This window comes from Danio aesculapii, chromosome 3 (assembly GCF_903798145.1).
Source record: "Danio aesculapii chromosome 3, fDanAes4.1, whole genome shotgun sequence".
Classification (NCBI taxonomy): domain Eukaryota; kingdom Metazoa; phylum Chordata; class Actinopteri; order Cypriniformes; family Danionidae; genus Danio; species Danio aesculapii.
This window is the reverse complement of record NC_079437.1, coordinates 48,003,209-48,016,922: the sequence shown is the minus strand read 5'-3', so window position 1 is coordinate 48,016,922 and position 13,714 is coordinate 48,003,209. Positions and strand designations below refer to the sequence as shown.

Sequence of the window (13,714 nt, the reverse complement as noted above, 5' to 3'; positions counted from 1 at the left end):
TTTTAGCCATGTAGACTTTTGCTCGTCCCACTTTAATCACAGTAATGCATATCTGGCTAACTTCATAGAAACTGTCTGTTCCTCGTATTATTAGATCAAGAATTTAATTTACTATGTGTTCTAGAAAAAAATCTATTAAAAATCAAACCAGAAAAATGGCAAAAAAGTGAAAATACTTTTTTTTTTTTTAAGTTCGGTGTTCTAGACGTCAGGCCACTTGCACCTAAAGCACGTATTGTAAATGAACAAACAACAATCTTGATGCACTAATAATCCTAATCTTAATGTCTTACTGAAACCTGGCTTAAACAAAATGACTACAGTATGTTAGTTTGAAACGAAGCCGCGTTGAACTTGAATTTAATTAAATTATATTTATTATTAGATAAAGCAACATAATGCTTGGGTAATACATTTAAAATTAATAGTTGTTCAATTAAAATAATATTTATAAAGTGTCCACCAAATTATAGTTTTTTTTTACAGAGTAGTGAGTTAGTTAATACCACCTCACAAATAAACATGGTTTAAAGTAAATATAAATGTTGTAATCATTTACCCACCTCTAATATGTTCCAAACCTGTTTGATTTTTTTTCTTTAATTGAGCGCAAAACATTATATTTTGATTAAAGCTGAACATTTTTAACCGTTAAAAATAAATTATAACCAGTATAACAAAAGTATGGATTGTGGTTATAGGTTTTCTGTTTTCAGTTCAACAGACGAAAGAAACTTAAACAGGATTGGAACAAGTGAAGGTTGAGTAAATGATGACAGAATTAAATTTTTTGGGTGAACTGTCCCTTTAAAGTGGAAGTGAAGCACTCAGTCAAGTTTACTTTCATTTGTAAACTGATTTCCGGTTTAGTGAAAATATAATAAACAAACTCGATTAATGTAACCATTATTGAAGAAAAGAGCATGTTTTATAATAGTTTATATTTTTAGAGCTAGGGTGCAGCTATTTTGGAATATCACTGGAAATTAGGGAAAAAAATAAACAAGGGTGCTAATAATTCAATGGGGCTAATAACTCTGACTTGAACTGTATGTCCGAAACATAAAAATACATTTATACATTTTTAAATTTGTCTTTTATTACCGATCGTTTGATGTGCTTTGGTCCACTCTCTGTATTACGATGCCTGACTGCCCTCAATGTCTTTAACAAGATCTGGTACCTAACGTAATGGAGGCGGGTACTTTCACTTTTCACTATATAGCCCCTCACTTCTGTTCATGTTCAAACCAAACTAAGATCGGTGCCGTTTTTCACTTCACAGGTTTTTTCGTGCTTCATATTCAATGTTGAAAGATTATTGTAATCGTTGCATTAGTCTGAATGTAAATCACCGTGCCAGGCAGCGCTGCACCAGTGTGAGAGAGTAGACCAAAGCACATCAACTGAACAGTATTTAAAAAAAAAAAAAAAGAAAAAATAGTAAACATATAAAAAATATATATTTTAGACACAAGTCTGTTCCTTGTATTTGTACCAGCTCTGCAAAGCATGTCCACAACTTCACGCATTGTGTTAAATTAGGCTTTTCAGTCTTCATGTGCAGTCCATTATTTCCACGATATCAGTTCAGTTGAGGGAACGGAACCAACCCCGTGACGTCAGACACAACGATATTCCAAAATAGCTGCACCCTAGCTCTAAAAACTACAGTAAAACATGGCATTTTCTTCTAAATGGTTACATTAATCGAGTTTGTAATATAGATTTTCATTAAAGTAGAAAACAATTCGCAGATAATGTAAACTTGACAGACTGCTTTACTTTCATTTATATATTTAAAAAAACAAAAACAACTTTATATTAAGGCACCTTAACCACAGTACTTAAAGTTAAATTAATAATATGGTACAATGCACTTATTAAGAACTGTATATACATGTTTTTACATTGTAATATTGTAAAAACTTATTGTTGAGCCCTGTAATATTAATTTCTGTATTTCAAAGGCCGCTTAAATTTAGTCCAAAAACAATATTTGACCTTCATGCATAATTGATTTAAATTTTTAACTCATATAATTTTCTCTTTATTTAATGTGTTTTTAATCAACTAATGGTTAATTTAAAAAAAAAAGCTAATAACTACAAACTGAATAAAATAACTATCGCAAATGCAGTACACTCAAAATTATAGTGCATTATCTGTGTGAATGAGTGGGAAAATATGTGGGGTGCACTAAGGAGGGAGTGGTTTCAGACAGCTTTTGTGTTGTCTTATTTCTGCTTGTGCTCAGATATTTGAGAGGTTTACATTCTATGGATTTTGCCTTTATTGATGTATATGGGCACTCTGCAAGCGGTGAAAAAATATATAAATTTTTAAATTTATATTAATTGAGACATTTCCTAATTTTATTGATGTTTACTTTTTTCTATTCAGAAATGTTCTGCATATCTTTTGTGAATATGTCTTGATAAGTAAAAAAAATGGTTCTGGGAATATTGTGAATTTCCTTTGTTTTCATAACTTCTCAGGTTAACTACTTTTTAATTTACTTTTATAGGGACACCTCCAATGTGAAGCAGTGGACAGCTAAAGATGTTGCTGGCTGTTATTGCTAGACATTATTTAAATTTGATTATTTGCATTAAAATGTATATTACATTATTAATCATATTATGTGAATGTAATTGTGATGTATATTGATTAATAAAAGTGATTATTTATGAAAAATGCAATTGTATTTTTAAAAAATCTATAAACATGTATAGATAGATAGATAGATAGATAGATAGATAGATAGATAGATAGATAGATAGATAGATAGATAGATAGATAGATAGATGTCTATTGAATTTGTGATTAAACATGTTTGCACAAACCATAAATTAAGAGAGATAATAAAGAGAAAATAAAATGGTGCTTCAAAGCACTCAAGGTGGTTCCTGGTCATTCTTAATAAGAGGGTTCCTCAGAGAACTGCTCCTTTTGAAATAGTGCCTAGAGGTTCTTTAGAGGGTTCCGCCAGCGTGGCAATGTGAAGAACCCCAAAAAGTGCCTCCACGAACCTTTCATTTTTACAGTGATAATAAGAGGGTTCCTCCAGGAACCCTTGAAGTTCCTCAAAGAACTGCCCTTTTTTGAAATGGTGCCTAGAGGTTCTTTAGAGGGTTCCGCCGGTGTGGCAATGTGAAAAACCCCAAAAAGTGCCTCCAGGAACCTTTAATTTTTACAGTGCACAGCTGCAGCCCGCGGGCAAATTTCCCACCACTCTCTGCCATTTCCCACCCTTTCTAGCACTTGAGAAATGTATCCTAAGTAAAACGAGCTAGCAAAAGACAAAGGAAAGCCCCTGCATGTAGGGGGGAAAAGCAAGGGAGGAGTCATACTGGAATCTGAAGAAGGCTGAAATGTGTCTGTCTGTGGAGAAACTAAAGGCGGCGGAGGAAAAAGAGAAGTCGATCCACTCCCAGGTTGAGCCCTTCCCCCTTTCTATCTCTCGCCCGCTCAAATATCAGCGCTAGCAGGTTGTCTAATGGTTTCCAGATTTCTTCATGCGGGTTTTGCTCCTGGGAGTCTGTCATGAAAATGAGAAGCAGAACGCGCTTCTGGCAGCGCATGTTAATGAATAATTATATGTTGACAGACAGCGACCTCTTCTGGACATATAGTAGAACAGCAGGAAGATGTGACGCAGGAACAGCACAAGAGCTAATTAGAATAGTATGGGGGACTGTTTTCAACTTTTGTTTGGATTGTTTTTCATACATAAACAAAAAGGCATGGCTTCAACCTTTACTTTTTGACATTTTCTGATTGACTCACTGCTCAAATATATTCATAATTTTAACAACAAAAAGTGTCAGATTTTTGAAACCCCTTCCTCTGTTTGTTTTGTTACACCCATACACTCTCACGTTCACACACATACAAGGACAGTTTAGCTCACCCAATTCACCGATAGCGCTTGTCTTTGGACTGTGGGGGAAACCGGAGCACCCGGAGGAAACCCACGCAAACACAGAGAGAACATGCAAACTCCACACAGTAACACCAAATGACGCAGCCGGGGCTCGAACCAGCAACCTTCTTACTGTGAGGCGACAGTGCTAACCACTAAGACACTGTGTTGCCTTCTTTTATATCGTGTTTGTGTATTTTCATTCATGAATAAAAAAAAGAATTAATATTAAAAAGGATGAGGAACCCCATATAAATGCTGTATTTCAAATGAAGTACGATAACATAAAAATGTTTAATATATATAAATATTTTCTCTTTTTTAATGACACTGATATTAATTCTAATGCCATTGACTATATAGGTGTTGTACACAATGTGTGATAATTATTTATAGCGTATATTTTTATTTTTAGGTTGTCTTTTTATAACTTGGCAGGGCAACAGATAAAAATTAGTCTTTGGGGTTAATTTTGGCTTTTTTACCAATTTTATTTAATTAATGAACACTGTCCCGATGAATAAATAAATAAATAAATAAATAAAAAGAAAACAAGATTAAAACCATGTTTTATGTTTATAATTAGTATGTTCATTTAAAGCTAGAATATTTTAGCTTACTTGAGTACATTGTGAAATATTCAAGCCATTGTTCATGCAGAAATAGAAATCCTGTCAAGTTTCCACTTGCTCCAAACCTGTTGTAATTTTCTTCTGACACAAAAGAAAATATTCTGAAGAATTATGGAAATATGAGTTGAGTATTAATGTGCTGTATCATTGGCTAAGAAGAGAAAACGAGTTTAAAACCACTTGAATGTAAGTAAATGTTCATTTTCAGATCACTCTGCTTATGTAGGTGGGCACTAGGGGGCAGAAAGTTTCCGCTAAACACCAGCTTGTGAATGATGTCTCCTAATGGATTTTTGGTCAAGTCGCGCCTTGTAAAATTCTCTTTAATCTGAACTGAAAGAACATTAAGAGCCAACAAACTTCGTAGGGTAGCAGGAAGATCAATCAAACCACTTTGCTTTTAACACTCAGATCAATACATATTCACTCTTAGATTTGAGTTGGGAATAAGGGGCTTTTGATTTTTCACCTGTCGACTGCGCGCATACAAAATGTCAGAACTAAATGTGAGAGCTGAAATCAGTTAGATGAGGGTGTGAAAATCCTCTTTACTCACTTGAAACTTTCATGTTGGTCTGCAGTCACGGTGATCTGATTAAGAGATCTGCATGTGGTCGGTCAGTAGCAGGAGGTCTTCTTTCCATTAGCAGCGTGTGTTGACAAAAGCAGAGCTCCCGCTGCTTCAGGTAGGCTATGCTTATTTAATTAGTCGGTGTATACTTGCTTATCTAATAAGTCTGTCACTACTAGTTCCCGTTTAAGGCCTGTTTACAATCCCACTTAAACACAGCAATGTAATTCACTTATACCACATAGCTAGGCCTACACCCTGCTGTAAATTTAGTTTCTAGACCAATGAAAATGTGAGTAGGCTAATTTAGTTTTTCCTCAATCCAGTAGATGTTAAATAAGAACTTTTAGCCATGAGCCCATGGTCTCTTTGATTCATAAAATGCAAATGGTTACTGACATGTTAGACACACACACACAAATAAAGATAAAACTAAAATACAGCTATGGTGATGTTATGAAGTGAAATAAGTGTGTAAGAATCTGTACATTATTTGTATTTACCTCAAAATCCTCTTCAAATTGTCATTTTTATTTATAATTTTTTTTTATTGAAAACAAGAATAATAACATCACTGCATTGAAGAAAAAATACAATAACAAAAAAATAATAAGAATAAAATAAAAGAAGAAATATAAAAAAAAACATTACAAAGCCTGAATCATTAAGAAAAAAGATTATCATAATCTTTAAGAAACATTACTATTACTATTATTATTAATAAGAGATTCAATATTGTACGAAATTTCAGCAAGGAAAGTATTAAATAAAGGTATTGCTTTTAGGGACTTATTTTTATGTATAAATTTTTTTACAGTGTAACACAAAAAAATTTACAATAAGACCAAGAGCATGATCATTACCTGAGAAATACAGAAATATGTATTTTATAGACAAATTTAAATCATATTTAAATAAGGACGATACATAAAAAATAATGTTATTCCAAAGATATTTAACGTGAGTGCAACTATAGAATAAGTGAAATAAAGTCTCTTCATGTATATTGCAAAAAGTACACAAATTAGATATATCAAAATAATTGGATATTTTCCTTTTCATGGATCTTAATGCACCTTCTATTTCAGCAATAGATATATCAGCTTCACATAGTAACTTAAAATCCTCACTAATACTAGGAACTTTATCATGGACAGACACAAAGAAACCATCGCATTTTTCTTGAGCACACTCAGAAGTATATAATTTTTAATAGAAATTGTATACAAAAGATGAAATAATATTAGGATCTGTACAAAGAACCCCATCAACCTTTAAAGAAGAAAGAGAAGCTTTTTTCTTTTTCTTTTTTTCAAGAGCAAAAAAGTAATCAGTATTTATTTCGCCCTTTTTCAATCAATTTTGCTAGAGTGTATGAATGCACCTTTAACAATTTCTGAATACATATTTTCAATTTTTATTTGACAAATGCTATATTCTATATCTCATCTTCTTTACTAAGATTATTTTTCTGCATTAACACACCTAATGTATGAAAAATTCGAAATTCTTCATAATTTTCTTTTTTTAATTTGTTTGCTCCTGTTTACGGCAAAATCTCTTTAAATTTGAAAAGCTCCCAGCTAGAGCAAGGATCTTTTGCCATATTACTTAAAATATGTTTAGCCAGCTGAGATACATAATCATTATAATGACGGTTTGTCTGTTGAATTTTATAATCATTGAATGGGGTATCTTCTAATAAACAATTATTAAATTTCCAGTAACCTCTCGTATTGTTTGGCATCCTATTTTGTTTAAGTGATGATTAACAGAAAAAACATATTTTAAAATAGCATGGGAAACTAAAAAAATATCAATTCTGGCCTTAAGTGATCCAGATATGTTGGACCAAGTAAAGCCACTCCTGTCATTATTGAAAAAATGCCATACATCTTCAACTGAAGTATTTTCACAAAACCATAAAATAATATTATTAGCATTAGTTGTTGTTCTTAAAGGAAATCTGTCTTGCAAGTCATCTGGAGTTTCATTAAAATCATCAGCTATAATAACATAAGCATTAATATAATGCCTCTGAATATTAATACGTTTAGCACCCAATTGTTTAAACATAGATACATTGGCACTTCATTGTTGTGTCCATAAACATTACACAAACTGAAAATCACATTTTCGATTTTACAAACTAAGACAATCCATCTACCCTCGTCAGATATTAGGGATTCTAAAACGTCCCCTCTAAACTTGTGCATCAAAATTAAAGTACCAGATGAACGATTAGAACAATGACCAATTTCCCCACTGCGTTTGCCAAATTTTTTTATCTGACTCAACAGAATGGCTTTCTTGGACAAAAATAAAATCTGCATTGGTACGCTTACAATACAAAAATAAAGCTTTCCTTTTCGTATGATCTCTTAAACCACGAACTATAAGAGAGGCTAGGGTAAACGAAGAAAATTCAAAGGAACACATAACAAACAAGAGAATTCAATGCAGTGCAACAAAAACCAGCAAAACCGCTGGCAACAATAAGAGTTCTTTGGCTAAGAAGCTGACTAAACTCCTTTGAACAGGGTAGAAGGTGATTAATAGGTAATGTTTCCATGATATCAAAAAGAAAAAAAACTGCATTATGCAAATTAAGGGGAAAAAAAGTCATAGAAGGATGATTTCTCACCCTCCTCTCTTGCTTTTTTGACAATTGGCCATAACGTTGTCTCGGATTGATCTTGTAGAGAACCTGATGATGATGCTTCGCTGACCTCCGTCCTGGTTATGTCTCCCGACACTGTGCATAACATCAAATGCATCGCAGAGTTTGCCACCAATGTCAGGTGCCAGACGTTCCAGAATATTCAAAACAATAGAATGTAGATTCTCATTCTTGGTTTCGGGAACTCCATGCACTTTCGAACACCAGCACCGACCGGATCTTTCAAGCTGCTCAATTCAAGATCTGACATCCTTGTCAGAAGACTGAAGCTCTGTAATGTCACATGCAATTTTGCACATTTTTTCTGAATGTTCCTTGACATCAGAAACAAGCTTATGCACCACTAAAGACAGGTTGTCGACGGCTTTTGTTGTAGCATCAGCCGAATTCTCAATACCGGTTAATTTTTGTAAAGTAGCGTCTTGTTTAACAGACAATGTATGAATGGCATTCAAAATGTCGGTGAACTCCCCACTAGTTTCAGGCTTCTTCTTGGGTTTTTTTGATGGAGGACTTTTTGCTGTACTCAACACCTGTTGCTAAGGCCAACATCAACCTCTGCGCCAACTTCGATATCTATGACTTTAGCTAAATCATGTCTTTTCCTTCCCATTTAAGTGAGAATCGGTAAAACAATGCAGGAACTTTATTAAGCAGATACCGAAAACAAACAAAATACAAAGATTAATGCTAATTGATTAATCACATTACTACCACTACCGCCAGACTGAAAATCACATGACTATCCACCATGACGCCATTTTGGCCCCCCTCTTCAAATGGTCATGTCTCAAACGCTTTCTGTCACATGATGTCATGTTTATTGATTATCAATATGGTGCTTATCATGGATGATGGATTATTAGTGGCCAATACAGCATAAGTTCACCTTGGCAATGACAGAATAAGTCTTGCAGTGACAGGGATTTTCAGCCATTCTTCTTATTGGCCAGGTGCATTGTATTGAGGCATTATTGTTCTGATACACGGCACTGCCTTTAGGATACAATGTTTGAACCATTGGGTGCACATGGTCCTCCAAAACGGTTTAGTAGTCCTTGTCAGGGACATGCTCATCTAGCACAAGTATGATCCACTCCCATGATTAACTCTGGGCATGCAGCAGCCTGGGTGGTACACTTCTTTTGTGCTTCTCCACATCGCAACTCTCCCGGATATGGGAAAGAGTGAAAGTGGACTCATCAGAGAACAATACATGTTTCACTTTGTCCACAGCCCAATGCTGCTGGCACCATTGAAACCAACGTATTGCATTGGCATGAGTGACCAAAAGTTTGGCTATAGCAGCCAGGCCATGTATATTGACCACGTGGAGCTCCCAATGAACAGATTTGGTGGAAACAGGAGAGTTGAGGTGCAAATTTAATTCTGCAGTGAGTTGGACAGCTGTGGTTTTGTTTTTTGGATACAATCTTTGTTATCACTCGTACATTCCTTTCAGACAGCTTCTTTTCAGTTTTTTTTTCCAAAAAAAAAAAAAAAAAAAAAAAATATATATATATATATATATATATATATATATATATATATATATATATATATATATATATATATATATATATATATATAAGTAAGAAAAATAACGTTTTTGTGTAAAAAATTGTGTTTGTTTTCCAAAATTCAATCGTACTCACGAAGATTGACTAATTTAGATATGTGATTATGTGAGAGAAAGCTTATGCTCCACATGGTGACTGCAAATGTGGATTCAACTTGACTTGCATTTTATGAATTACCAAGCACCAAAGTTTCAACTTTTTTTAAAAATAAAGTTTTACTAAAGAAAAAAAAGTCATCCTGGATGGCCTGAGAGCTAGAAATTTAACAGCAAAATCTAGTTTTGTGGTGAATTATACCTTGTTAAATTCAGTTGTTAGCCACTTACAAAATACAAATTCGTTATGAAACAATATTACATGGAATATATTAAAGAAAAGACACTGTTGTGGACAAATTTTTCATTTATTTAAAATAAAATATAGAGGTTACAGCCTTTTGAAAGCATGAATATACAAGGCTAACATAGAAAATATAGCAAAGTTAAGCAAGAAAAACAGCATTACAATCAGAAATAGGGAAAGAACGAAGATAAAGTTCACCTCACACAGATATAAACAGACTTCTCTCTTTGCTTATGTTTTTATCTTCCCAACTGTAAAACTGACCGTTAGCACAAGGTTATGCAAATAAATCAGAATCGCAAACCTCATGTGTTTTTTCTTCTCCCTGAGGTTCTTTTTGAAGCAAATTAGATAAACTCTTGCTAAGCATTACTGTCCACTGTGGTCAAACTAAGATAGATCGTTTAGCCCCTATCTGAAACAGTATATTAAGGCAAAGCCTAATTTATTCACCATGTTAAATGATACTCAAATGTCAGGCTTTATTAGGCAGTACATGTTAGATTAGATTTGGCACTTTCCTTCTTAAGGCTGATGTGACCCCAAGTGTGAAGCAGCTGAGAATTCCCTGTCAATCTTGGCAAACTTTCGTCTTAATGTAAAAAAAAAAAAAAACTTGTCTTCACAGTGCCTGATCTTAAATTCTGAGACATTAAGCTTTCAGACTACTGCACTTAGGTTTCACATAAAAGTCTGCAGTAATAAAGGCCTCAGTTTAGTTTATTGACGGTCATCTATAGAATGTAAATTTATATGTACACAATGAAAAAGACGCAAACAAAATCATTTAAATTTAGTGTCTCTGTTTAACAGTGTATTAAAGCACTCCAATGCATTCTCAAAGGAGCAATACCAATGCCATTGTGTGCTACTGTCAATGTTAGCACAATTAATATAGCTGACATTTTAACAACAACAACAGAACTGACTTCTTAGTTTTGATGTAACACATTAACCAGCGGTTTAAATGTTTCAATGACAGCAATAACCAAACTGATCAAAAACTCCAGCGATAAACAGCAGTTCCCCTCGCACGCCATGAAGAGCCGGAAGGAAGTGGTGAGATATGCAAGATACTGAGCAAACAACTACTATGCAAAACACAAACAGACTGAAAAATGAGATTCGATGCAGGGACCCCTGTTGCCATTCTTTCCAAAAGTGGGCTATGATCAGTTTGTGGAGGGATAAACTGGTTCTCAATCACCTGCCACCTTCGATTAATCTCCTTTCGAACCTTACAAGGACATTCCCTGAGCTTCTAAACCACAGCAGCTCTTAACATCACAATTTCACCGGATGTATGACTGACTTATATGCAATCAAATGAGAACTTTTTAGGATGTTTTACAAATGCAGCCCTTAGAATGTGTATGATAATACTTAAATTAACATTTAGGATCATCTTCCGCTACATAAAACATTTTTATAAATGGATGATTTTAAACAATATAGAATAACTTTGAGCATAGGGTCACAACACAAGCTATATAGTTCATATTTATAAACACAGTAGTCAACATTCGAAGTGAATAATTTTTTTTATTATTATCCAAGAACAAGAATTGGTGTTTTTCAATAATTTTAGGACAACATTGATGTAAGGTGATCCACTTCAGATGTTGACTACTACATATATATATATACACACACGCACATCTTTTGACCAATTAATTTTCACACAAAAAGTTTATTTTTTATTTGTTTGTTTTTTTTCACAGATGAATGGTTTTAGAGCTGAGCAAATCGATAAGACGAACTGATAAGAAAAAGAAAAAAAACATAACCTTTCTTTTTGATTTCAAATAAATCCCTAATATTTCCAATTCTCAAGTGTGGGAACCCTTAACTATGGGTTAATGGCTTAAAACTGCAACTGCTTGAGCAAGTTGACTACACAATTACATTGACGTGAGTATTTGTTACTGCATTTTCAGCAGAGCCTCAGTGGAACTTGTAGCAAGACCCTTTTGGACTTCTATTCAAAGCTCTTCATCTTGGCATGGATCAGTAGTGTGACAGATGGCTTTTGTGTCTGTGTTAAAGCAGTTTCTCCAACTTATCTCTAAAGGGACACTGGAACCGGAGGCATCTGTCCACCTTTGTCGTGCTTGCATATACTCCCTGTCTTTGCATTTACCCCTCTTTACATAGTCAACTTCTAGTTAATATATGTATCTTTTAGTTCCAGGAATGATTTACTGATTGTAAGTTTTCATACTCTGATCTCATCATCCTCATCTTCCATGAAGGAGGAGAAGGCTGGTTCATTGTCTGGGTTGCAGGCATTGTCAGTAACTTCAATATCTTCCTCGTAAAGCTCACTAATTGGTTTCTCCTCAACGGCGGCTGAACTTGAGCTGGAAACAGAGCAGCTGTCAAGGTGATGTAGATGTTTGTGGTGTGCTTCTGGGGTGCTGGTGCCTTCACTCTGGATCTCCAAGTCAACAGAGCTGGATGCTCTCAATGGACCCTCATCTTGAGCAACTAATTCCTCAGGTTCCTCTTCTTTCATTATAACTTCTGTCATTTCCTCATCCATTTCCACTCCTCCTTGAATACAGTGAAGAGGAGATTCACGTCCCTCACTGCTCTTGCCTTCTTCAAACCCCTGGTCATCATCTTCCTTCTCCATCACTCCCAGAATCTCCCCCAGCATTGATGGCCCAAGGTCAACATGGAAGGACATCACAGATTCAGCCTTTCTCAAACCTCCCCCATTGTATGTTGGGGAAGGCCTCAGATCTGTCAACACTCCAAAGTGCTTCTCATGGAGCTCCAGGTCCAATGCATCAGCAGAGGCCCCATTGGAAGGGCTGGAAGTCAAACTTTTAAGCACCCTACCATCCCCACCCTGTCCTTCTTCATTGTTCAGAAAAGGCAAGGACATGGCATTCTTTACAAAGGTAGGTGATCCACTGGGAGGGAGGAGGGTGTTGTCGTGCTGGTCTACTCTGGTGACAGACTGGGAGCGTTTGCTGCTCCGAAAAGTACGAGACAACAATCCTGGTTTTGGAGAACGAGGATGGGTGTGCCCCTCCTGTGGTGGCTCTCCAGATCGAGTGCTGAGGAAAGAGGTATCTCCAAAAGCTTCTCCACTGCGCCCTACATGCATGGTGTGTCGGAAGTCACCCAAGGGAGCACTGATCATCTCAGTAGTGAGGTCCATACGAGAACGACGTTTGGTCTGAGACCCCGCTACCAGCTGCTTTAAGATGGGCATCTTGATTTCAACTCTCAAACCCAGTTCTTCAGTTGATAGACACTGGTGTGTTGTGGTTTCACAAATAAGTTTTTTTCTTAACTAGATTCTTCTCAGCCCAACTTTGTCCAGTCTTGATGGCCGTCAATTCAGCTGCCAGACAGGAGATAATCTGTAATTGAGAACACACGATATCAAAATCAAATTTCATAGTTAACTAGAGCTGACATATTGACTCCAAGCAAAACCACAGTGCAAAGCTAAGAAGTTAATTATAGTGCTGTGTTGTTTGGCATTCTGGGTACAAGATCAATACAGACAGCAGAAATTGGCAGTCCAGGCAATTCACATGTAGTTCCAGGATGTCTTATCAATTTGTCTGGCCAGAATACCAGCAGCAGAAGCTGCAGAGTCATTCATTCCCCCAAGTCAGGCTGCAGAAGTGTTTCTGGCATTTAGATGAGGTAAGGGTTAGGATTCTTGCGGTCAGGCAAGCAGTGTTTCAATCGTTAAAAAGATAAGCACAGGCCGATGAAAGGATAAAGTAGAGAGTTTAACTACTTAGTGAAATACTTATGGTGTCAAGAGTAATATCCTAAGAGGTAAGCTTCATGAAACCTGGTAACTATATTTTACCCCAAAATTTAAAAAGGATTAAATAAAATGAAGCCTGTTATTAGGATCATTACATTTTTAATTTTCATGATGATGAAAGTATGGTTCCTTCTCAAATAAATCTGAAACCAGATCATAACAAGTTGGTAAAATGGAAAACTCATTTA

The 13,714-nt window shown here is 35.3% G+C and overlaps 1 protein-coding gene across 1 annotated transcript; it reads right to left on the bottom strand.

Moving 5' to 3' along the window:
- Window positions 1–11,381: 11,381 nt before the first annotated feature.
- cdc42ep4a (CDC42 effector protein (Rho GTPase binding) 4a) lies at window positions 11,382–13,114 on the bottom strand. The gene has a single exon (XM_056454142.1). The coding sequence runs from the start codon at window positions 12,951–12,953 to the stop codon at window positions 11,946–11,948; it is 1,008 nt and encodes a 335-aa protein (XP_056310117.1). The 5' UTR covers window positions 12,954–13,114; the 3' UTR covers window positions 11,382–11,945.
- Between the last annotated feature and the right edge of the window lie 600 nt (window positions 13,115–13,714).